This window comes from Oreochromis aureus, linkage group 23, assembly GCF_013358895.1.
Source record: "Oreochromis aureus strain Israel breed Guangdong linkage group 23, ZZ_aureus, whole genome shotgun sequence".
Lineage (NCBI taxonomy): Eukaryota > Metazoa > Chordata > Actinopteri > Cichliformes > Cichlidae > Oreochromis > Oreochromis aureus.
In genome coordinates this window covers 43,382,986-43,408,758 of record NC_052963.1, presented here as the reverse complement: position 1 = coordinate 43,408,758, position 25,773 = coordinate 43,382,986, and the positions used below count along the sequence as shown (strand labels likewise).

At 41.0% G+C, this 25,773-nt stretch overlaps 1 protein-coding gene and 1 non-coding gene across 9 annotated transcripts in view; both read right to left on the bottom strand.

The window, feature by feature from the left end:
- The window catches only part of LOC116317315 (P-selectin-like), a 51,865-nt gene that overhangs the window by 5,771 nt on the left and 20,321 nt on the right, over nt 1–25,773 (bottom strand). For 4 of the 7 annotated variants that reach the window (XM_039606443.1, XM_039606446.1, XM_039606440.1 and 1 more), the window contains 7 exons: nt 14,222–14,407; nt 13,893–14,099; nt 13,579–13,758; nt 13,235–13,420; nt 12,888–13,094; nt 12,420–12,626; nt 12,121–12,300 (listed from right to left, as the gene is read on the bottom strand). In XM_039606443.1, coding sequence (XP_039462377.1) covers nt 12,121–12,300; nt 12,420–12,626; nt 12,888–13,094; nt 13,235–13,420; nt 13,579–13,758; nt 13,893–14,099; nt 14,222–14,407 — 1,353 coding nt within the window. Of the gene's footprint in view, nt 1–10,988; nt 11,675–11,887; nt 12,018–12,120; nt 12,301–12,419; nt 12,627–12,887; nt 13,095–13,234; nt 13,421–13,578; nt 13,759–13,892; nt 14,100–14,221; nt 14,408–25,773 lie in introns of those variants that run through there. The other 3 variants (XM_039606447.1, XM_039606444.1, XM_039606442.1) reach the window with 3 other exon arrangements.
- On the bottom strand, nt 15,297–17,178 carry LOC116317329. Of its 2 annotated transcripts, none has more exons than XR_005610120.1 (4): nt 17,044–17,178; nt 15,607–15,662; nt 15,423–15,527; nt 15,297–15,331 (listed from the first exon to the last, which is right to left on the bottom strand). It is a non-coding gene; the product is annotated as an uncharacterized LOC116317329 (transcript). The 2 variants fall into 2 exon arrangements; XR_005610119.1 differs by having other exon boundaries at nt 15,303–15,331; nt 15,612–15,662.

The following is a 25,773-nucleotide window of genomic DNA, read 5'->3' as shown; positions in this document are numbered from 1 at the left end:
GTGACTGCAGTTCATGCTACTCCCACTGAAATTGTTGTGTTTCTAAGCTAGACACTGTGTAACTATGATAAACAGTCAAAACAGTTTTTTTAAACTTCGACATCTGAAATATTAGTTTTTAAAAAATTGTTAGTTTCCTGTTGCCGTACATTAATGTAGAGGAAGAGAATGGCTCCAAGGTCTGCTGGCTTGATAGATGAGTTGGGGCGTGCCTACCAACCGAAAGCCAAAAGGCAGGAAGAGACTAAACCTTTAGACCCAAACAGATAAAAACAGTGGTTAGAGCCTTGATCTGGATGGTGAAAGGTTTGCATGGAATTGCCAAAGATGAAAATAAAAAGAAAATATATTAATTTGAGAAAGAGGTTGGTTCTTTGGTTCAGGTTTATAAAAATATATATACATATACACTACAAAAGTCAAAAGTTTGGACACACCATCTCATTTTAATAGTTTTTCTTTATTTTTACTACTTTCTACATTGTAGATACAAACTGAAGAAATCAAATATATGAAGCAAGATATATAGAATTATTTAGCAAAGAAAAACTCTATAAATAACTCCAAATATGTCTTATATTTTAGATTCCTGAAAGTCGGCACCCCTCTGTTGACAGCGCTTCAAAACCTTGGCCTTTTCTCAGTGAGCTTCATGATGTAGTCACCTGAAATGGTTTTCATTTCACAGCTGTGCCTTGTCAGGGTTCATTTGTGGAATTTCTTGCCTTCTTAATGGGGTTTGGACCATCAGTTGTGTTGCGCAGAAGTCAGGTTGGTACATAGCTGACAGCTCTATTTGAAAAGTTAGAATTCATATTATGACAAGAACCAATCAGCTAAGTGAAGAGAAATGACAGTCCATAATTATTTTAAGAACTGGAGGTCAGTCAGTCAGTCATTTGAATATGTCCCCAAGTGGAGTCGCAAACAGTGAGACACAGAAAAAGTGAACGGATGGTCTCTACATACATGGATTCCACTGTGAAGCATGGAGGAGTGATGTTGTGGGGGTGCTGTGCCGGTGACATTGTTGGGGCTTAATTCAAAATTAAAGGCAAAAAGAACCAGCACGGCTCCCACAGCATCCTGCAGTGACATGCAATCCCATCCAGCTTGCGTTTAGTTAGACCATCATTTATTTTTTAACAGGACAATGACCCCAAATACACCTCCCGGCTGTGTAAGGGCTATTTGACAAAGAAGGAGAGTGACGGAGTGCTGCGTCAGATGGCCTGGCCTCCTCAGTCACCTGACCTAAACCCAATCGAGAAGGTTTGGGATGAGATGGACCACAGAAGGAAGGAAAAGGGCCAACAAGTGCTCAGCATCTCTGGGAACTCCTTCAAGACTGTTGGAAATCCATTTCAGGTGACGACCTCATGAAGCTCATTGAGAGAATGCAAAGAGTGTGCAAAGCAGTGATGAAATCAAAGGGTGGCTATTTTGAAGAATCTAAAATATAAAACTTTGTGAAATGGATATAAATTCACGGTACCAGAGAATGGACTGGGGGAGTGGGAGAACATCAAGAGTTGTTATTTTTTAATGTGTTCCAGTTTACGAAAAACAGCATATCACTTTTTGTGGCACATAAAAAGACAAACTAAGAATAAAAAGTTAGTAATGTTTGTGTGGTTACTAGTTCGTGCAACTCAGAAATATAACAACAATCCTTGGAAACTAGAATGACACTAACAGTTGTATTTTCACATGGTTTCCATATAGTATGCAATAACACTACAGGACTAGTGTTTGCACAAGATTGTAATTTGCAACCAAAAAGTCATAAATGCTAAAATAACTCCACAGTCAGGAAAGAGCTTCAGGAAAGGCGAAGGTGTAGTAGACAGTTTCTTTCTTGTTATTGCATTTATTTCTCATTGTTCCACTTGGTTGTCTCTCTCTTCCTTGCAATGTATCTCCACACAGTCCTGAAAGGGAATGTTATCTGGCTCTGCAGGTACCCAGTTTGGAACCTCATTAGGTACATTCTGATGATGATGTATCCGATATCCTCATGTTGGTGTTGTTCCTGGATCATCATAATTAATGTTGGTTCAGGTTTAACACTGCAAGTTACTAATCATATTTTTATGATTTCATAGTTTTGCAACAGGGGGAAAAAAAAAACCTGCTATTGTCCGCTCAGGAAAACATCCAACAAAGGTTCAAGGTTAGGGTTGGGGGTTAGGATGTGATCATCATTAGGGTTAGGGTCATGGGGCTATCGCTAGGGTTATGAATATGGGGTTAGGGTTTGGGTTTGGTGTATGGTGTGATGGTGTTTCCACCAAATGGCAAAATAGTATTATCTCCCCTCCAGGGACTTCGCCAATGATCATCATTGTAATATCATTTCTTCCACAGCTTCCTTCCAGGAAGGGTGTCACTCAACCACCAATAACACTCTGAGGACACATAAACACACAGACACATGCACACAAAGTACTGATAACCATGATATTTATACTGTATTTATTTAATTTAAGCACTGTACAGAAATATTTTACACAACATATATTGATAAAGAGATGTTATAGGAAATGACATCATTTACAACATATCAAACAGAGCTTTTACAGCTGCAACGGATCAGACAAAATCCCCCCAAAATAAACCTCTTATTTTTATCATGTAGTCATACAGCATGGTATACTAGTCTGACACTACTACTGCCATCATAATAATTTCATAATAAGAAGAAATAGACAGATTCACTGGAAAGCAAAGACACTACAAGTCAACCCATTAAATGGTCGAAGCCCAGACAGGTTGTTTTAAGTGTTTCTCAATTTTCCCTTGAGCAGCTATGGTATCTGTTATCAGGATAAGGCAGAGTTGCTTCCACAGTTGAGGGCACAAACAAGTGATGTACCATCTGTAATGTATTGTACTAAAAGTACCAACAAGCTGCTGCATGTACCACTCTTTTGATGTGCATTTTGAATGTGATGTAAGTATGTGGTAGTAGTACTACTGCTCTGGTCAATGTTAATAATAAATTGTAATGATTTTATAGAAGTAGAATCAATGTAGCAGTTAAAAACAAAACCAAGAACACTAGTCAGCCTTGACTTTTTTTTAGTATTTACTGCTATATCTAACTATATTTAAAGTTTTAATTTACTACTTGCATAAGTAGGAGCTGTTACGGGTCCGAAATTGAGGACGAGAGTAAAACAATGATGGTCCAAACGAGGTCAGTCAAACAATTGATTTTAATGAATGCACGCAGCATAGGGAGATGTAAACTGCAAACCATCAGTTGTAAATCCCCACCCAAAAATACACTTCAGATTGTTTTTATATTGTCAGGGTATTATAACGCCCCCTCTTGCGTTTACAAGCACATAATTTGCATCTTAAGAACATTCTTTGCCCCTTGTACAGACAATGATCTATTCTAAGTAATAAATGCAGACACAGAAGTTCCCCTTTCTGGCATCCTCTTTCAAATATGGTGATGATCTCAGGCCTTTGAGGTCCCGATGGACTTGTCCTCCTCTTTGCGTCACCTGTTGCTAGGCAAACTCAAATGCAACAAGAAGCTGAATCCATTCAGGCCTTCACTCAAGCCTGCTTCTTGATTATATGTATTATTACAAATGCTTATTATGTGGTTTAATGCAATGTTAATTAATACAATGATAATGCCAATAATAAGTATAAGTAGCAGTAAAATATTCCTTATTCCACACTCCCTCTTTTGACCCTGTTCACAAACAGGGTCACCACCCTCCGTTGAGTCACTCTTCAACCCACTCTGTCACCTCTGGATCCATTAATGGCATCATGGACCCCGAAACCACCATTCCCAGGTCCACTGCCTTCGCTCTGACCCTCTCTAGCCGTCCCCTGACTCAGCAAATCAGACAATAACCTCATGTCATCTAGGTGGTCCAGTAATAAAACGCCAGCTCCCACTTGAAAACACTTCATGCTTAAGTGGTCTCTGCTCCTTTTCTGGGTCCCTCTCTAGTGGAAATCTAGTGGAATGGACCCTCGTCCTCAATCACTAAGTAGACTGAATTGGCGCAGGTCTCAAATAAGAAGCAGAAGACACTTGGGCCCTCGCTCAGACCTGCTACTAGATTTATGTGTATTGTAAGCATGCATGCAATTAACCTGCTATGTTCTCATCTTCCCTCAACATGTATCACCTGGACACTCTCACCAGTGAAGCTTAAAACCCTCTTGGATAGAACATCAACTCTAAACAAGCACAGATATGCAATGTGTATAAAATGAACTAAACCTGTGAATAGAATGAATGTGATGACAAACATATTCAATGCAATATGAACCCTGTAAACAATATTACTGATAAACAATGCTGTAAAACATGTTCTTAATGCAATCATAATAATGCAGATTATATAGTAGGAATAAAAGAATTTCTGAATCCCCACATTTCCTCTTCTGACATTCCGACAAGGAATGTCACCACACCTTATGTTGTATCACTCCCTGCCCCACTTTATGGGTTCTAAGTTCATCTAATAGATGCCCTCAACCCAGCCAGGGTTCGCAACCCTTGCCATTATCTTTACCAACAATCCTCTGACACAAGGAATGATACAACAACTAGCGATGACCAGTATTCCCGAAAATACAGTCAAAGAAAACATCACTGACATAGCCACACCTTTCCATTGTCCAAACACAGATGTCATCCAGGACGCCAGCAGATTTTCGATACCTGAGTCTTCGTGCATAGTTTTAGACAAAGTTTTCAAGCCCTCCAGAGCTCGGGTTACTAAGCCATCTGGGGCAGTATTATTAGGGATAAAAGTGCAGCACATGTCGCCGAATATGGCGCACCCGCCTCCCTTCTCATGTTAAGGGCCATTCGATTTCCCATCAGCAAACTCGGACCCAATTGTTCTGCGAACCCCATCATGGCATCCCTGGTTAGGTTAGAGAGTCTCAGCAGATTGCAATGAACATGGTTAATGCGATCAACATTCTTATTAGGTGTCACCCAAAGAAATATACTTTCAAATTCTACCACTATCAGATTTACCAGCTTGTACTCATTAGGAACTCCCCTGGGCACTCCTATGGAGTCTATCCAGGTCGGCGAGTTCAAACGAGGATCATCTGCATGGGTAGCCTGGGTCCCTCTTTTGGCCAAAATGTATCTCTTACGTATGTCAGCTAAAGTTCGCGTGTTATGTTGTGGAATAGCCTTTACCTGGTTTCCAATAAGCATGAGCGGAGCTCCCAATCGCACCATCGCACATGTCCCTACGCTTCCCATAGGAACACGAGTACTTTCCCCACAGTAATAATAGAGCCCACTTCTTGCCCATGTTCCAATTACCGTGCTAGGGTCACTTACATTGTTGGTGGTTCGTCCCATGAGTGTGACAGCACACCTAGTTGGGTCGATCTCTCCCACCTTGTACTTTTCATTATCTGTAGAAAACTTGAAACATGTAATTATCTTATTTTAGCATAAATGGTCCCACTGTTGTCTGCTTTGAAATGAGAGGGAAAAGTCTGGACAACAAAATACACTTGCCAGTAGTCACTGCACTTCTAGTTAACTGTAACATACAATCATAGCCCCACTCATCCTCTAATGCAATGGTGCGGGCTCTGTAAGCAACCGTGACCTAGCTGAAGCACAGGCAACACAGTCAGATACATGTTGTTCTCTAGCATTTTGAGCCACCCAATCAAGCCAGAGGTTACTGTCCTTGAAACCCGTGGCGCGCTTTATCAACTCCTTAAGCTTCAGTCTAAAGTAATCTGTTGTCAGAAGTACTCTCCCTTTTGGTTCCTGTTCCTTTTGAGCTACTGTTCCCGAAGTTACCATCTGATCAGTCAGAATGGTGATTAAGCTTTCTGCGAGCGGCTTAGACTTTGCATCAACTAAATTTGCCCTAAGCATATCATGGGGTGATTGCAGACCTGGAGATCATACGCTCTCCAGCTACTACTAGCTCCTGCACACTTAATGACGTCACACAAATCAAACGTGAATGAGCTGGTAGACCCTTTACCATAATTCAACTCTATGCCCTTATTCCTGCTGAGACACTCATCACCTTTACCTGACACCTCGCGCTTTTGTGTTTTTACCGATCCCGTTTTAGCAACTACAGTCTCAGGAAGTGCTGGGCTGGACTGGCCTCCATGTTCAGACAAGTGGTTCGGAGTGCCCTGCAAAATATACACAATAAACAACACAGCCATAGTTAATATCATTGCGTACAATAAACATATAATTGTAAGGAACATTCTAATCAGTTTTCTCATTACGTGTCTCTGATTCCTGTGTTTGCATCATGTTATATAAACTTTGTATACTTTTTAGTGCATTATGCTAAACAAACAAAACCTTTCAATTCCCCAACCCTATCTGTCTCCTCAACGGGTTGTATGTTTTCAATGTTTCCTTATTATTTTGTCATAAAAATAAATCAAACAAATAACTTAAGCTGTGTGACGGCACCTTGCGTTCACGCCAGGCTGTGAGCTGCCCTAAATCTACTTGCTACACCCCCTTTTTCACCTAGTTTAATTTTTTCAATCCTAGTTTAGACTATTCCTGACTTCCCTCAGTGCACACTGTAAAGTGTAAAAGATACAATTAGCTTTCTCCTGGTAAAAGGTCCTACATTATTTTCTCAACCTTTGGAAACATCCTCTATCGAGTTAACCCATTTCATTTTTCAAACTTAGGCCTGTTTTCTTCGCCCCCTTTAACGGGTAGCGCATATCCGGTCTGAACACTGTGTTTGGGCAATTTACGAATTGTTGCAGGATTTCTATGTTATGTAAAGTTCCTCTCATCCCTTTTATGCTTCCATTATAACCTATGTCTAACAAGCTTTTGATCTTCTTTGTAATATAAACAACTAGGTGTATTTGTGCTCTGTTTTTCTCCTTTCTCTGGTTGGTTCCGTTCGGTCTGGGGCTTCCAGGATTCTCGCCCCCTGTGGTCGCTGTGGTCCTGAAATCTTCTCCTGTAAAAGATAGAAAACAAAAAGCCTCTCTCTGCTACACCTCACTAATCTACTGTGTTCATCCAATGTTCCTTTAATTATTCAAACTTGGTTCACAATATCATGTTCTGGGCTTTATCCTTTTTATTAACTTTACTTAATCTCAATGCTCTTTATGTGTGTGAGCAACGCTTTTAGTTCTATTAAACACACCCCGGGTAAAATATACACCATCCCCATGTCAGCCTAAATCTGCGCTAGAAAGCACACTTCAAAATTTCTATCAGGATTTACGCCTCTTTTTGCTTCAAGCATATACATAACATGCAAAAGTTACTGTTAATGCCAGTTAGACAAGTTTCCATTATTTACAACATTTTGTTTCACCCGTCTCAGCCTCACGTTTCCTGTTCACTTATTACATACTTATCTTTAACACCGTCTGCCTCACTAGTTGCTAAGCAGAAACAAAGAAATAAAAAGAAATCAAACATTTTCTACTCCTAAAATCTTCACTAGTTTTCCCCATAGCATATCTTTTATTCAAAAATGTCCCGCAATTTCCCTTTAAATTTGGTGTACCGCTTCTCATGAACACCGGCATTTTATCTTCTAAACAGGATTCAGTTCATTTTACTTTAAATTAAATTATCAACAACCCCAAAAGTCATAAAATGATCCTAGAACCCATCTCAAATTACCTCTTAAATTCCCCCTTTTTATTTGGACACACCAGATGTGTCCAAATAAATAAAAACTCAAAAACTCAAAATGCATCACCCGGGCTTAAGAAATTAAAGGAAAAAGGTTAGTCATATCATCTCTCAGAACAGCTCAGCAATCCTCCTCTCTGCTCCGGCCCTGAAAACCTGTGGTTAAGGAATGAAATCAATTTAATCATCATGTCAAATCTTCTCAAACTCCTTGCTCCATGCAAAAGTCTGGATCCTTGGAATTTCCTGGAAACAAAACCTGTACTTTACATTTCATACTCAACTCTCCCCCTTTATGATCCAATCTATGTTACAACAAAGACTAAACTTAAAACAGAACAGTTATCAATCATGTGTTTCTTCAGTTAATGGTAACATGAGTTATATCAAAAAATGTTTCCCTTTTAGCATTTAGCATTTTATAATGTAATAACATAATCCAACCCCAGTAAATAAAACAAAAATTCCCTCCGAGCAAACATCAGCATCCCCAGAATTAAGTCTTCCACTCCTCCTGTTTGTCAACATTTTATTCATCCCCACCTTGGTCCAATCACACACTCACTCACATACATTAACATCAGGTCTTGCTGATAGTGTGGGCTCCCTCGCAAATAATCAGAGTCTTCACTCTCAGCAACATGAGCTCATTCATTTGTTTTATTTTGTTTTCTCTTTTTAGGAAAATAGTCCTCTATACTTTTGACTGGATTGAATCGATACAATCCGTTTTTAGACAGAGACTCGCCGCCAATCAGGTCTCCTCCTCAGCCAATTATAATTCTGTAAAGCCCACCTGATTTTCGTACTTGGTAATTTTGTCAGCGCCGTCAGTTCACTCTCTTCCAGGCCTGCTTAGAACAAAAATGAGAAAAAAGAGAGCTGATTATTAGCTCATCAAAGTACAAAACAAAATCACCTGACAGGTTTTTCCTGAGTGCACTACTACAAAAAATTTTTCCCGGGCCCCTCTCAGACATATCCATGTCTAATCAAACACCCTCTCTGGAAATAAAACCACAGCCTCAAAAATCTGAAACAATCTCAGTGTTGTCACACGTGATGGCAGCTAGGAAAATAGCAAGAAAAAAATCAGGACTGCAAAGCTCATAACCATAGTTTAGGGTGGGGACATAGATCGACTAGTAAACTGACAACTCTACTTTTATGGCCAGCTCTCTCTTCACCACGCAGTGCAGTGTCCACATCAATGTAGCCATGATCCAAATCCATCTGTCAATCTCCCTCTTCCCTCTCCTCTAACCTGTGAACAAGACCTCTGTGATATTTAAAGTCTTCCACAGGCAGCAACTCAACATTAACCCAAAGTGGAAACTCAACTGTTTTCAGGCTTTTTCAGGACCATATGGCTCAGACTTGGAAGAGTTCAGTCTCATTCTCGCACTTGGCCGTGAACTGCTCCAGTGTGAGGTGAAGATCACCACCTCATGAAGAAAGCAGGACTACATCACCCACAAGAAGCAGAGATGAGATCCTGAGGCCACCTTGGAAGAAACCTTCAGCTACTAGGCTCCACCTAGAAATTCTGTCCATGAAAATTATGAACAGAATTGGTAAAAAAGAGCTGCTTTGGCTGAATCCACACCCACCGATAATGACTAAGAATAACTGGCACACAAAACAAACTTTGGCAACATTTGTGCACAGACCAAATGGCTTATATCAGACTATTTATCTTTCTAAAGTAAAAATCATAGAAGAGTGCATGACTTTAGGATGCTTTGAGCAATAGCCAGATCAAGTCCACATAAATTATGTAATTAAGTAACACACTGAAATACTTGTCAGAACAGAAACAAATTGTTGAAAGATTTTATGTTTTATGTGTTTTTATTCGTTGTTTTATTATCTTTCATTAAGAAGCATATCATGAAGTGTTCATATATTTCATAAGGTTTGCTGAACTTTTCCACTGCTTCGCAAGTTGACATTTAACTCTACAACACAAATAAGTTAAACAGGAAACAGATGCAGCACCCAAACCACTAGAGCTGAAAAGTGCACCACGTTTCCTAGAAGAAGCAGCCAGACACACATGTGACACACACACACCCACACACACACAACCGTTGGTTTAGAGGAACTTGTAAAAGAGGAAATGTGATGTGCTTGCATACGTGATGTAACCTATAAATAAAGAACTGTTGCCGGCACTCAGGGTGGGTCTCGCCAGAGTCCTCACCCGTGCACGGGGTCTCGCCAGAGGCCTCACGCATGCACGTTGCTGTTATTATATTCTAACTGTCTGAGTGTCTTTATTCAACCTGAAGAATGTCTTATTAAAAATAAACTCTTGACACAAATAATATATAATACATTACTGTTTTTTGAGTAATGACCCCGACACCGGTTGGTCCATGTGTGTCACGGTACCGGGTCTGTGGCCCAGTGTTTTGTGTGTGTTTTAGTTCAATTCTTTGATTTTTGTTATTCAAGGGCTTTGGTTCTGCTTGTGTTATATTTTTAGTCCTAAGATTTTGGTCTCAGGGTCTAGTCTGCGTCTTTGTGATTTTCTCGTGTTTCCTGTTTTACTTTGAAAGTCTGTGTCCTATGTCAGTGTATCTAGTTTTGCTTCCCGTAGTCTCGTTATGTCTTATTAGTCCCAGCTGTGGTTCCCCCGTTTTCTATTCTCTCATTACTCCCTTGTATATTTAAGCCCTGTGTTTTCCATTGCCTTTTGTTGTGTTGTACCACTTCCTCGTGCTTTGTGTTTCCTCACACCTAGTTTCTAGCGTCCCAGTTTCTAGTTTCCTAGTGTTTTTGTTCCTCGTCTTTAGTTTCTAGTTTTCTGCTTTTGGATTTTGTTTCTAGTATGTTTTTGCTACAGTGCAATAAAGCTGCCTTTTTGAGTTCACCCCTTCGTGTCTGTGAGTCCTGTATTTGGGTCCTACATCCTACCTGCCACACAAAGTAACCTGCCAATGTGTTGTTATTCCCAGTCTAAGTTCAACTTTTATTTGTGGGGTTTCTGATGAATACAGTCAAGAAATACAAGAAACAATATCTCTGTGGTAGGATGGAGACTAGGTTGTAATTCTTCTTTTAGTTTTGGATCACTGCCATGACTGTGGATCTGGCACCACTGTCTGGCCTGGGTTCAGTTCATTGTTTTGATAGAGTAATAATATGTTTAGAACTGAGTCGTCTCAGCCAAGCAACTACCTGGAAACATTCAGAACAGCTGTTAATGTAATAATTAAATGGAAGATGTGACAGAGTTCCAACTTATTATTGTCCTAATCTTTCCCCAGCAGCCACACATTTTGCTAGTGTTGACATTAAAACCCACCAAAGATAAGGATCAGTGTCCAATTCATCTTTAATTAGCAATATGCTGTCTGAACAAGGAATTAAAAAAATAAAATATGTAACAAAATGTTCTCTGGATGTTTGTTTTTTTCAATCAATCCTTCTTAGTTTTGCATATATACAACAACATTTCCAACCATCTAAGACTGAAAATATAACATATCAGTTTTAAAGCGTAATGGTAACTTAGCAAAACACAACTTTATACACACAAGAATCAGAATAAACATTCTCTTCACAAAATTCTTTAAAAAAATAAAGTACATACTTATTCGGAGTTATGCAATGAAATTACAGTTCACACATGATGCTATATAATATTTACAAAAACATGGATAATGCCACCTTCCCAGCATTTTCATGAAGTTGTAGAACAATATGTTCAATTTAAAACTCCCTTTTGGGGGAAATATATGTCAGCACATTTTGTTTTAAAAATTCAGCCAAATATGATCAAACCTATAATATAATCGGCAAATGTCACATCCACTCACTTCTTGTGACACTGGGTTTACTTATTTTATACTTCTTTTAAACTAATATATATGATTCATATTTTCACATTGCTGTTTTGAAATATATACTGTCTGTAGTTGTCTACTAAGAATGGAAATGTCTTCTATATCAGGCTGTCACTGCTTTTTGTAGCTCTGTAGAGGAGCCTCTATGTCAGAGTTGCTGTAATAAAAGAGAGAAGAAGATGAGCAAATAAACTCAACAAACTTAAAAAAAAAAAGTTTTGAAAAAAGGTGAAACCTAACCTGCTGAGTTCATACATGACTGATTTGTTCTTCGGTTTTTTCAAACTCAACATAGTCAGAAACACAGCAGATAACAAAACAACTTCAAAAGAAAAATGAAGGAAACAAAAGAGGTGAATCCTTCTCTAACCTGGTCAGCTCATATGTGTCAGCTTTCTTCTTCATTTTTTTCAAGAGCCACATAGCCATAGCCACACCAGATAACAACGCAGTGCCCCCTATTGCCACACCAACACTAACTGCAGTAACTGGAGCAGGAGCTGTGGAAACATTGTGAAATATGAATAATGTGAACATTTGAAGTCAAATTTGTAAAGGTGTGAATTTTTCTTTTCCCCTTTGATCTGTTTTTGTTTTTTTCACCTTGACAGGTGGGTTTCTCTCCAGTCCAGTTGCCATGGTGATCACAGGTTAGCAGTTCATGTCCTTCTAATGAGTAGCCTTGGTCACAGGTGAAGAAGCACTGAGAGTTGTAAACTGACTCAGTGCTGGAACAATTGATGTGACCGTTTTCAGGAGCCTCAAGGAACAAACATGTAACAGCTGTTGTAAAGGACAGGGAGATTTCATGTTCATGGTCATTAAACCACTGCTCGTAAAGGTCCAAACATGCATGAAGTTGTGAACTAAAAGTAATCCAGGTAAAATGGGTTCACATATACCTGTACAGGTTGGTGATCTGGAGGTCCACTGGCCTGGATGTGTACACTCCATGCTGTGTGCACCTTGCAGCTCATGTCCTTCATCACATGTAAAATTACAAAGCATGCCAAGTGGATGGGGTGTCTCATGACTAACAAATGAAGACAGAGAAGGGCTGCAGCTTATCTGACCATTTGTTGGGACCTCTGGAGCAGGACATCCTTTTGCTACAATAAGAAAATAGAAAAATATTATTAATATCTTTTGACATAATCAATCAAAAAACAAACAAACTTGAATAACACTGTTTGTAGTACATATTGATGTAATTATGCTTTCAGACCTTTGCATGTAGGTTTGTTTTTATTCCACTGTCTGGAGTTAATTATAAGGAGTTAAAATAAAGCTTTTATTTAGTCATTATGCAAATCAAACCCCCAAATAACAAAAACTACACAATGATGAAAGGTAAAAACATGTGGCCGTACCAACACAGAATGGCTGGAATGCATTCCAGTTTCCTGATGATTCACATTGCAGAGATGGAGATCCAGACAGTACATAACCTTCATCACAGGTAAAAATGCAAACCATGCCAACTGGATGTGTTGCCTCATGACTAACAAAAGAAGACAGAGAAGGGCTGCAGCTTATCTGACCATGCATTGGGACCTCTGGAGCAGGACATTGTTTTTCTAAAACAAAACAAAAAAAAAAAGAAGAAAGAAAAATGTTTAGTAACGTTTTAGAACATAATCACACAAACACTGTTAAAAATGTTAGGTTGAGTAAAAAGTGTTTGCAAATAAATATTGATATAATTATGCTTTCAGACCTTTGCATGTAGGTATGTTTTTATTCCACTGTCCGTCCTCAGAACACTTGATGGTGTTTGCTCCCTGCAGTTCAAAACCTTCTTCACAGCTGAAGCTGCAGGTGGAGTTTGGTCGCAGTTCAGTCACAGAGTCACTGCACTGCATGATGAGGGGAGCTTCTCTCTCTGGATTCTGGCAAAGGATGGCTAACACAGAAAAATGTGTATTTTATTGAATGTGTCCTCATTATATAGAAGATGTGTGGGTTATAGAGAGGGAGCTATACAAACATTATTAAACATGAATAATGTGAACCTTTTATAGCTCAAATTTGTTGTTTGTTTTATTCCGTTGTTTTTTTCACCTTGACAGGTGGGTTTCTCTCCAGTCCAGTTGCCATGATGATCACAGGTCAGCAGCTCAGGTCCTTCTAATGAGTAGCCTTGGTCACAGGTGAAAGAGCACTGAGAGTTGTAAACTGACTCAGTGCTGGAACAATTGATGTGACCGTTTTCAGGAGCCTCAAGCAACGGGCATCGAACAACTGTTGGGAAGGACAGGGAGATATAGTGAAAAAAATGTCTCACTTTCGTCATTAAACCACTGCTCATAAAGGTCTGAACATAAAAATAAAGTTATGAACTACAAGTAATCCAGGTAAAATGGGTTCACATATACCTGTGCAGGTTGGTGATCTGGAGGTCCATTGGCCTGGATGTGTACACTCCATGCTGTGTGCACCTTGCAGCTCATGTCCTTCATCACATGTAAAATTACAAAGCATGCCAAGTGGATGGGGTGTCTCATGACTAACAAATGAAGACAGAGAAGGGCTGCAGCTTATCTGACCATTTGTTGGGACCTCTGGAGCAGGACATCCTTTTGCTACAAAAGAGAAACAGAAGAAGATCAATAAAATATATCATAGTTAAACAGACTTAAAATAAAAGTGCTACAATGAGCAAACACTGTTTGTAGTAAATATTGATATAATTATGGTTTCAGACCTTTGCATGTAGGTATGTTTTTATTCCACTGTCCGTCCTCAGAACACTTGATGGTGTTTGCTCCCTGCAGTTCAAAACCTTCTTCACAGCTGAAGCTGCAGGTGGAGTTTGGTCGCAGTTCAGTCACAGAGTCACTGCACTGCATGATGAGGGGAGCTTCTCTCTCTGGATTCTGGCAAAGGATGGCTAACACAGAAAAATGTGTATTTTATTGAATGTGTCCTCATTGTGTAGAAGATGTGTGGGTTATACTGTTAGTGTTCCTCTTACCTTCACAGTGAGGAATCTGCTGATTCCATGTACCTCCTGACGTGCAGGTCACGCTACTGGCTCCCACTAAATGGTAACCTTGGTCACAACTGAAGCTGCAGGTGTTTTTGTAGCTGAACCTCATATCAGCATCTTCTCCACAGCTGACAAAGCCATTTTTCAAATTTTGCAGAGCAGGGCACTGGACAGCTACAAAAGAGAGAGGCACCAGAAGGAGTTAAAATAAAGCTTTTTATTATAATCATCATGCAAATCAAACCCCCAAATAACACAATCTCCACAATGATGAAAGGTAAAAACATGTGGCCGTACCAACACAGAATGGCTGGGATGCATTCCAGTTTCCTGATGATTCACATTGCAGAGATGGAGATCCAGACAGTACATAACCTTCATCACAGGTAAAAGTACAGGTGGACTGATAGCTGAATGAGTCCAGAGGATCGGAGCATTTCATGGATCCATGTGTAGGCTCTGACATCTTCTCACACTGAATCACTGTAGACAACAGGAGAAAAAACATCAGGCCATGACTCCATCACTGTGTAGTAATAACAATCAATAAAATATAGCATCTCAGAATTTTAGTAGCTACTAGTTAATGTCTCATCTCTTCATTTATCTTGTTACTGCAGATTTCCAACTCACATTCACATGAAGGGTGCTTATCTGACCATTTTCCTGAGGCTGTGCACCTCAGAGGAGTCTGCACACTCAGCTTGTATCCTTCCTCACAGGAATACTGGCACAACGAGTCATAGGAGAAACTACCATACTTGTGAGAGCAGTTTTGGGATCCTTTTTCTGGGGCAATAACTTCGCTTTTGTTACACTGCACAGCTGAAAACAAATAAAACACACAGTTAGATATCAAATCCTTTATGTGATTTAAAATATGTATTTAAACTAAGCTGTCATTTTGTTTTCATACCTTGGTCACACTTGTCTCCAAAAAACCCTTCAAAGCATTCACATTTGTGGCTGTTGATGGTTTCAACACACTCTCCATGCAAACAGGAGTCATTCTTACAAGCCGCTGCAGAAAGCAAATGTACTTTTATAAGCCTTGTTAATTATACTCAGAGATGAGCAGTAACACGTTATAAGTAACTGACCTTACTTTGAGTTTGATTCCGTAAAAAGTGACAAAAAAATTAGCGTCCGCTGCACACTGCGTGAAAAGAAAACTTTGTTTTACAGTGAAAAAAACCCCCTAAACTCCTGAGCAAGTACCTAGCAAGCTGCCATGGGAATGTGAAATTCACAGAGAAACCCCGGATCCCCCCACTGGCATGACCACTGTGGCACTGGGCAAACCTCTGCCTGCCCCACTCCTGCTAAAAGGTTCTAAATAGATTGAAGAACGACAGGACTCAGTGCCGCTGAGTCTTTGATTTCATTTATTTTCTGCTTTATTTTACTTGCATCTATTTCACAGAGTGAGTGTAAACACACACAAAAAAATTTATTCTATATGCTGGAATATGCAGAAAATAGATTTAAATGTTAAACAAATTTCTTCAAGTCAAACACTGTTGCATATAATTTTTTTGCTTGGTGCAATGTGAATGAAGTTAAAAGTTTAAAACTAAGAAAACAAATTTTAAAAAGAGACTTTTTCATTTGATTTTATATGACGGATTATGCATAAAAAATAGAATTGGGCTTTATTACCTATTCAGGTTGTGTATCATGTTTTTAAAAAGTAACTAAGTAACTAATTACTTTTGAAAATAACTAACCAGTAAAGTAACGGGATTATTTTTTTGGAGACGTAATCAGTAATTAGTTACTAATTACTATTTTCAAGTAACTTGACCAACACTGATTATTATGGAAGCCCGCTTCCGCCACTAAAAAAAAAATGAAAGGATCCATAACTCAAAATTTCAACTTATTTTCTCAAAATTTCGACTTATTTTCTCGAAATTTCGACTTATTAACTCAAAATTTCAACTTATTAACTCAAGATTTTGAGAAAAGTAACTCGAAATTTATAGTTAGCGCTGCCAATCAGTAATCTACGTGAATGACGTCATTTCCTTGTTACCCGGAAGCTGAAGCCCTCAGCTACAAATGCTACAGCTAAGCTACCAGTATTACATCCAGTCATGAATGCACAGATTGCTGAGTATTTTCAGCATGGCTTCAAAAATGATGAAATCCTTGTGTTATCAGCTGAATCACATTTGTTGCGATCCGGTTTTGAGTGCGCGTTACTCTGCGCCATATACTTCTGGGTAACAAGAAAGTGACCTCATTCACGTAGATTACTGATTGGCAGAGCTAAGTCGAAATTTTCAGAAAAGTAACTCGAAATTTCGAGCTATGTTTCTCGAAATTTCGAGTTAATAAGTCGAAATTTCGAGTTATGGATACTCTTTTTTTTTTTTTTTTTAGTGGCGGAAATGGGCTTCCATAGCTTATACTACAAGAACATGTCAAATAAATATTTGCAAGCTTTTAGATCAGTGGAATAATGAACAAGAATATCAAACCTGAAGCAGCTAAAATAAGCTGCTCTAGTATGTTAGTCCCAAACTGTTGCTCACCTGTGTAGCACAGAGCAGTCTTTGATTTTGTACATCTCTCATCATTCCACTTGCTTGGTTCTTTATCTCTTTTAATGTACATCTCCACACAGTCCTCACTGATTTGTGCATTTCTGTCACTCTTGCTGTTGTTCGGTTCTCCTTCTGCCCAGTTGGTTGCTTCTTTTGTCAGAGGCTTGTTGGTTCCTACCCAGGTCCAGACATTATTGATCTTACGGATTCCGATCCAGTAGTAGCCATTTTTCTTGGGCAGCCAGTTGTTAAGATGCTCGATCTCTTCCTGGTTCTGGATGGCCACCATGTCTGTGTAGTGCTCCTGGCACCAGCTTCGTGCATTTTCCCATGTCATTGCGTTGTTTGAATAGAAATAAGACCAGGACTCTACACTAGTCCACGTGCACAGCACTAAGGATAGAGAACAGCAATATATATTAGATGCAAATGTAGCAAAAAGGATGGATTTTTTAAAAATTATTTTTAAAAGCTTTTAATTGAGACACTAAAGGTGTGGTTGCATTAAATTTACACACTTAAGCAAATAAAGGTGAAGTTGATCCATGAGCTCTTATATCCATGGGTCTGAATTAGTCCAAAGCAGGAATTCTGTAAACATCATATTAAAAAATGTTCATTAAATTAAAACTGAATTGATCTGCACTGAAATCTTCCCTAAAAAGAATAATATTTAAATTGATATCCCGTACCACTCACCATGTCAAATGATATGCCTGATAGCCTACTGAAGATGTTTGATTCTGTGGGTTTCAGCCTCAGTATGTGTAGGGATGAAAGTATTCTGAGTATTATGCACTGGATTTGCTGCTTTTATGTTCTTCTCTTGTCTCATCCAGGAAACTTGGAGGATTTCAGTTAAATCCCCCCTCAATACTGTCCAGTATTTCATCATTCCACAGAAGGCTTTAAAAACATTTCCTGTTCAAAACGTTTGTGCCATCTTACTCAATCAGTTCATAGTGTTCATCAGACGGTAACACCATAAATCTGCCGTCTATAGCTTATCACAGAGAATTTATTTCAACTGGAGTTTTATTTATTGCTTTTTTGTGTTTATTGGAGATCAGTAAGTAGGTTTCCATCCTTACCTACAAATCTACAGGTTGATTTGTAGGTAAGGATGGAAAAAAACATGTTAGACAACAACCTTAGCTGAGTGATTTTTAAAATATCTTCCAGTAAACATTTCAATCTACCATGCACATCTGTATATATATATATATATATATATATATATATAAAAGAGTTGCAATATTCTTCACAGTTGACGGATTTGCATTTTTAGGTGGTCTGGAAAAGACAAAACAAAACACTGAACATTTTGTAAAATTATTTAAATGTACAGGAAAGACTGTGTGAAAGGGTGGAGTAGCTCAGGACAAACGCCTCATTTCAACACTGACCTTACTTTGGTAAGTTTCTTTCCCTAGAGAAAAAAAAACAAAGAAGTTGATTTCTTTTGAGGTGTGTTGCAATAAGATTTCATTTTATTTCTTTTATTTCTTTAACACATAATTGAGAAAGTAACTGACTTTGTCAGAAGATGGTAGACAAGCTGTTTAGAGCCTGAAGAAAAAAAAGAGGGAAAAAAAGTACTCTCATACAGTGTGGTATGTCGATGTGACTACTACTGCTAAGGACCATGACCTCAGACTTGGATGCTCATACTCATTGCTTGACAATTGGATGTTAACTTCTCCAGTCCAAGCTGGATGAAACCAAAGGGCCACACCGACCGCAAAAAGCAGAGATGAATTTCTGAGGCCACCTGGGTGGAACCCTTAAGTCTGCACCGAGAAATTCTGTCCAGAAAAATTATGAATCAAAAACAAAGGAGACAAAGGGTAGCCCTGGCAGACCACTCATGCCCAATATCCATCAACAGCAAGTCCAACTTATTACTGGCAATTGTGCACTCACTGAATACCTTGTATCTAATTACCTTACTAAATAAAAATGATAAAAGACTGCATAACCTCAGAGCATCTGAGTGGCTAGAAAAGAATTCAATGCAAAATCCAGATCAAAATGCAACTAATAGGGATGGGTATCGAAAACCGGTTCTTGTTGAGAACCGGTTCCCACTGTTTCAATTCCTTGGAATCGTTTGCCATTTTTGCAAACGATTCCCTTATCGATTCGAGTCGCCCCGAATGACGTCACCACGTTGTGGAGCGTCGGAGCGTACCTGGCAGGAAACACGGCGCCTAAGCGACTCAAACGCTTAAAAGTTTGGTTATACTTTACCAGAACGGATGACAACAGGGCAACTTGCAATACTTGCAAAGTAGATATTTCATTTAAGGGAGGAAACACTACGAATATGCAAAAGCATTTGCTCACAAAACACGCGATGAACTTAAATGAATGTCGTGTTTTTAATTCCGCTCCGGAGTCGTGAATCTCAACCCAGCAGCAGCGGTTTGCACGTCCTCTCCCGTTAATGCGGCAGGTAACTAATCAACTAACAGTGCATATTATGTTAGCGCGATCTGCTTTATTACAAAACCTGCCATTACTGTGCATTTAGGTGACCATGATGAGACAGACAGACAGAGTCTGGCTGGCGCTCGCTGGCAGTTGTCGCTGCAGTCTACCGGTAGCGTCTCTTTTCAGACCCGAATGTCACCGAGCAGTGACTAAGTTTGTGGTAAAAACCTTGCACCCGTTTGCCACAGCAGATGGTAAGTGAATGTGTTTAATTGTAGGCAGGGACATTACTGGATATTCTTGTGTAATTGCTACAGAATAATTTATGTTATACTTTGTTATTGCTACAGAAGAATATTTATTTTATTATTTTACATTTACAATTTTTTTTTCCCGGGGACCCTGTGACACCCCACTGAAGAGCCATAGGCTGGATCTCTTAAGATCTCACTGTTGGGTTTATAAGGCCATGTTACTCCTAAATTTCTATCTTGTTCAAAGAGAAGATATAAAACAAAATTCTAAGCTAATCGACCTTAGTGTTCTCCTTTTTAAAAATAAGAATCGATAAGAGAATCGATAAAGAATCGAATCGTTAAACAGAATCGAAAATGGAATCGGAATCGTTAAAATCTTATCAATACCCATCCCTGGTAACTAATGTATAGTGGCTGTGCAGAAACACTGCTGAGTCTGGTTCTATCTTGAACATGGAAGGACACTTTCATTAGAGTTTTGTAAACTTTATAATATATTGTATTATTTAATTTAGTTAAATCTGTTACTGTTATTATCTTGGAGCAACTGTAACCACATAATTTCCTTAGGGATTAATAAGTGTTCTGATTCTGATTAAAATAATAAAACAAACTGTGATTTTTCCATATGTTCAATCGCAGGCACAAAGGTTCCAAGGACATCTTTGAGGCTGACTCTAATGTGTATAAAAATACCATACCAGCAACCAGCAGGGGGAGATAATATATTTAAATCCACTGAGTCGGTAGTGAGCTGAAGTACAAGCCAACATGAAAATAATCAGGGAAAGCATTTAAACAGACATTATTAACATATATATGTATGTATATGTATATATACATACATATACATACATATATATATATATATGTACATGCACGTATATATACATACACATATATATATATATATATATATATATATATATATACACACACACTATTAACAACATCCATTCTCTTCCGCTTATCCTGTTAGGGTCCCTTGGGGGAGGGCTGGAGCCTATCCCAGCTATCTTAGGGCAACTATTTGCACTCACATTCACAGCTATGGGCAATTCAGAGTTTCCATTTAACCTATCCCCACTAACTGCATGTCGCAGCACCCACACAAACACAGGGAGACCATGCAAACTCCACACAGAAAGATCCTGGCCTGTTGGTGGAATTTAACTCAGGACCAGTGCAACAGTGCTAACCACCACGCCACGTTGGCATGGTATTAACAACAACATATTAAACAAAAACTTTAGCTTACTGATTTAAAACAGCATCCAGAGCATGTTTGAATCTACCTGTGTTACCACTGTATTGTAATTAATATAAGTAACTGTACAAGTGTCAAATATATTCTAAATAAGACTTGACTTGTTGTTTATAGTTGTCCATCACATGATGGACTCGCTTCTTCAGGCAGCCTGTGAATAGCAAGAAAAAAAGAAAGCTCTCAGCATTTTCTTTTTTCTGCATTTCTTTTTTTTAAATGCTAAGTTGGCAAAGGCTGTATGGAAGGGTGGAGCAGCTTAAGACAAACGCATAATTTCAACACTGACCTTACTTGGGTAAGTTTCTTTCTCGTGAGAAACAAACAGAGATATTATTACTTTTGAGGGGTGTTGCAATGAGATTTCATATGCTCTCTTATTTCTATAAAATATACTTGAGAAAGACTGAGTATGTTTATGTTTTATGTAGCAAAAACAGATGCAGCAGAAGGTAAAAATGGCTCCACACTCGACTGCAGCTAATAGAGTCTGTTTATAGTCTAAGGGGAAAAAAAACTAACAAACAAAAAACCCAACATGCAGTGACAGTACAGTAGCGTGACACTAGTATTGCTGATGTCTATCGTAATAACTTAGAATGAAGAAGCCTTCATATTTAACGTGCTTTCCAACAACATTTTACAGACATTTACACAATTTAATTAAATTACATGCACAAGTAGGTCTTGGGCCACTTCAGACCTCGGTGTGTCTACAAGTGACAGCTGGTTAACCAATCATGAGAAAGCCAGATTTACGCTTAAAGAGAACCCCGGCTATTAACACATGTTTGTGCTAAAATATGCACTGTACTTTCAATAACATATATGTGGTATTAAAATACGCCAAATGTTTTCCTTTTAAGCACATTTTATATAAAACCGATTTACCAGTAGGCCGCCATTGTTATTCACTTCTCAATGCACTCTGGGTAGTGACGTCACACGGTTGCACCGCATCGAGTTCACAGTTAGCAGCGCACTGGAAATGGCTTCTGTTCAATCTTTGCAGTTTGAACCAGAGCAATCCGAGAGAGAGACTGAAAATAGTCAACCAGTACTTAGTTTAGATGAAGATGAAAACAATCCGTCACACGAGGACGCAAGAGTGAGGGAAACTACTGGTATCTATGCGGCTACTGCTTGCCAATGGCAACGGTGTCGTGCCAAATTATATATCCCTGACAGAATTTGTTTCCCCTGCGTTGGGACCTTGGCAGAACATCGGACGGGATTATTTAAATAAACCAATGACATTTTGACTGATTATTATTTGTATCCTTCTGTAACTGTACTAAGCTAAAACCTCCAAAATTTCAGGAGCAATAAGTCTTTGGACAAGGGGAACAGGATCAGCCTGATATTATTTGTATCCCACTGTAACTTTACTGTATAAAGAGCTAACATCTCCAAAATTTCTGGAGTAGTTAGTCATTATAAGAAGTGTTTATGAACTAAAAATCATGAACGTGGGATACTGTTAGTCCATGATTTCGAAAGGCTAGTGTATGCTCCCGACGCAGGGGATATGCGATACCATGGATAGCTGCTGCCATAATTGAGCTCTTTACAACAATCGCTCTCAGTCGCCATTGCCATTGGCAAGTAGTAACCGCATAGACACCAGTAGTTTTAGTACTGGTTGACTATTTTCATTCTCTCTCTCGGATTGCTCTGGTTCAAACTGGAAAGATTGAACAGAAGCCATTTCCAGTGCGCTGCTAACTGTGAACTCGATGCGGTGTAACCGTGTGACGTCACTACCCAGAGTGCATTGAGAAGTAAATAACAATGGCGGCCTACTGGTAAATCGGTTTTAAATAAAATGTGCTTTGGCGTATTTTAATACCACATATATGTTATTGAAAGCACAGTGCATATTTTAGCACAAACATGTGTTTATAGCCGGGGTTTCCTTTAAACCGACAGGTTGTGTTGAATGTCTGATTTCCTTCTGAGCAGCTATGATATCCATTTTCTGACTGATCCAGAGGAGGGCATTACACAGCAAGTGCGCAAATGGGTTATGCATAACTTAATGTAATATAATTGAACAGGTTTCTAATATAAAAATAACAGATTTCAAAGTATTTGTATAGTGTTTTTCTAGTCATACTGGCCTCTCAAAGTGCTTTATACCAGCAGCAACATCTAATAATAGGTTCATACAGTACTTTAATCTCTACATTTTTAAGTATTAAAGAGTGTAGAATCACCATTTCATCTGACTTGTATTTCTTTGGACTGTGGGAGGAAACCCACACAAGCACAGGAAGAACACGCACACATAAAGGTCCCAACTAGGAACCTTCCTACTGTGAGGTGATCCTGCAAATCCACGTATTGTCATCAGAGCTCTGGCTATGTGATTACTGTAACAGTATGGTATTACTACGAGAAGCCCTGTTCATGCTAATAACTTATAATGATTCACCGGAAGCAGGATCGATGTGGCAGAGAAAAAAAAAAAAAAAAACAGTCCTCTAAGGCTTAGGGCACAAACGGGTTAAGCAGTCATGCAGTTATTTAATATCTTGCAGTATCTTTGTAATACATTTTTAACGAAAGTGCACACATGACACGCAGCAGCGGCCCGTCACGACCGACGCTAGGACAATGCTTCATGGGCTGCCTCTGTCGACCAATACGCCGGGCCCCCGACAGTGAGCAGTGATGCCTGCAACGCCAGCTAAGGTACCGAAATACAACGGGCTAACCCCGCTAGAGCCCTACCTCTCACAAGTACGGCTAGCCGCGAGGCATAATGGCTGGAGCGACGAAGAGGCTGCTACACACCTAGCGCTAGCATTGGAAGGAGATGCACTGCAGGTACTCCTTGACCTAGCCCCGTCAGAGCAGCATGAGCTCCAGGCCCTCACCATAGCACTCGAGAGGCGGTTTGGGCAGCGGCACTCCACTGATCAGACCAGGGAGTAGCTGACCAACCGGAGCCGTCAGACGGGGGAGAGCCTGCGCACCTTTGCAGCGGATGTGTTGCTGTATGCTCGTCGTGGCTACCCAGAGTTCCCAGCAGCAGCCTGTGAGGAGCTTAGCCTGCATGCTTTTCTGCGAGGACTTTTCCCAGAGCGACTACGCCAACACGTCCGCCTGGCCATGCCTCAGACTCTCCGTGAGGCGCTCCGTGAGGCGCTCCGTGAGGCGCTCCGTGAGGCGGAAAGGGCCGAGCTTGTGCTCACCTCGCGACCTAACCAGCGGCTGCCCCCCCCCAAACTACCCTCAAATCAGAGCCGCAGACTACGACAGGGAGGGGGAGGTCCCGGAGGTATGCCAGCTGCAGCCCTCAGTGCCCTGGAGGCATCCCCGTCAACCGACCGACCGCTGCTACCAGTGCGATGAGCCTGGTGTGTTTCCTGGAACATCCGGGCCACTTGTGATGGGTTGGTCGCCCATCAACACCCAGCTGACGGCAGTGACGGGGGAGAGAACTGACATGCGGGGGAAGAAACCGTTGCGGATCCGAGTGAAGGATTTGGAGCTGGTGCACGACTTCTGGCTTGCTGACATCCAAGACCAGTGCATCATCGGCCTTGATCTGCTGACCCGCTGGGGGGCCTGCGTTGACACTGCAAAGCTGGCTATCACTCTTGGTACAGAGACTCTGGCCCTCCAGTGTGGTCAAAAGCAGGGAACCAGAGACTGCAGGCAGACGCGGCTGGTTCAGCACACCATCGGCACCGGCTCTGCTCAACCCATCTGTCTGTGCCCACACCAGCTGCCCCTCTCGAAACGGCAGGGAGAGCGGGCCCAGGAGGCACGGGGCGTGGCTACTGCTCGGGCCACAGCCGGCGGAGGGGGATGGCTCTCGTTGACCATGCAGCAGCTGAAGCAGGAGCAGGAGGCTGATGCGACGTTGGTTCAGGTGGGGGCCTGGCTGGAGGTAGCACGACGCCCAGGTTGGACAGGGGTGTCAGGACAGGGGCCCAAAGTGAAGGCCTACTACTCCCAGTACAACAATCTGGAGACCCACGGCGGCCTCCTGTACCGGAGATGGCGGGTCCTCTGACAGGGCAAGGATCTCCTGCAGCTGTTGGTGCCTCGGTCGCTGCGGTCGCAGGTGCTCGAGCTTGTCCACAGCTCGTTGGGGGCCAGCCACTATGGAAATGCTAAAACTCTCCGCCGTCTCAGGGGACAGTTCTACTGGCCTGGTTGTCGACGGGATGTGGAACTTCATGTGCACTGCTGTGACACCTGTACGGCACGGAAGGGCCCCACTCAACGCTCCACTGCCCCCCTACAGCGGCATCGGGTGGGGGCCCCGATGGAGAGAGTGGGAGGAGACGTCCTAGGGCCTTTCCCCGTCCCCGAGGCAGGGAACCGGCGTGTGTTGGTGGCTGGGGACTGCTCCAGGAGGCTGAGGGAGCGGCCGTGAGTGGTTCGTGAATACACCCGCCAGGCCCAGGTCAGCGCCGCAGTACGACAGAAAAGAGCCTGCGACACCAGGTGCCGAGGGGGAGCTTTCGTGCCTGGCGACAAGGTTTGGGTGTACTGCCCGGTTCGCAAGAGAGGGGTGTCCCCCAGGCTGTGCGGTCACTGGCAAGGGCCGGCGGAAGTCGTGGGGCGGCTGACAGAAGTGGTGAACCAGATCCGCATGCCCGGCCCAGGGCGCGTGGCGGTGTTGCACCTGGACAGGCTCTCACCGTACCGCCCACCCGCTCCAGCAGCCGCTGGGGCAGGGGATGCTGGTGGCACCCCAGGTTCTCATCCGAGTGACTCTTCCCCTGCTGGTCGAGATCGGCCTGCGCG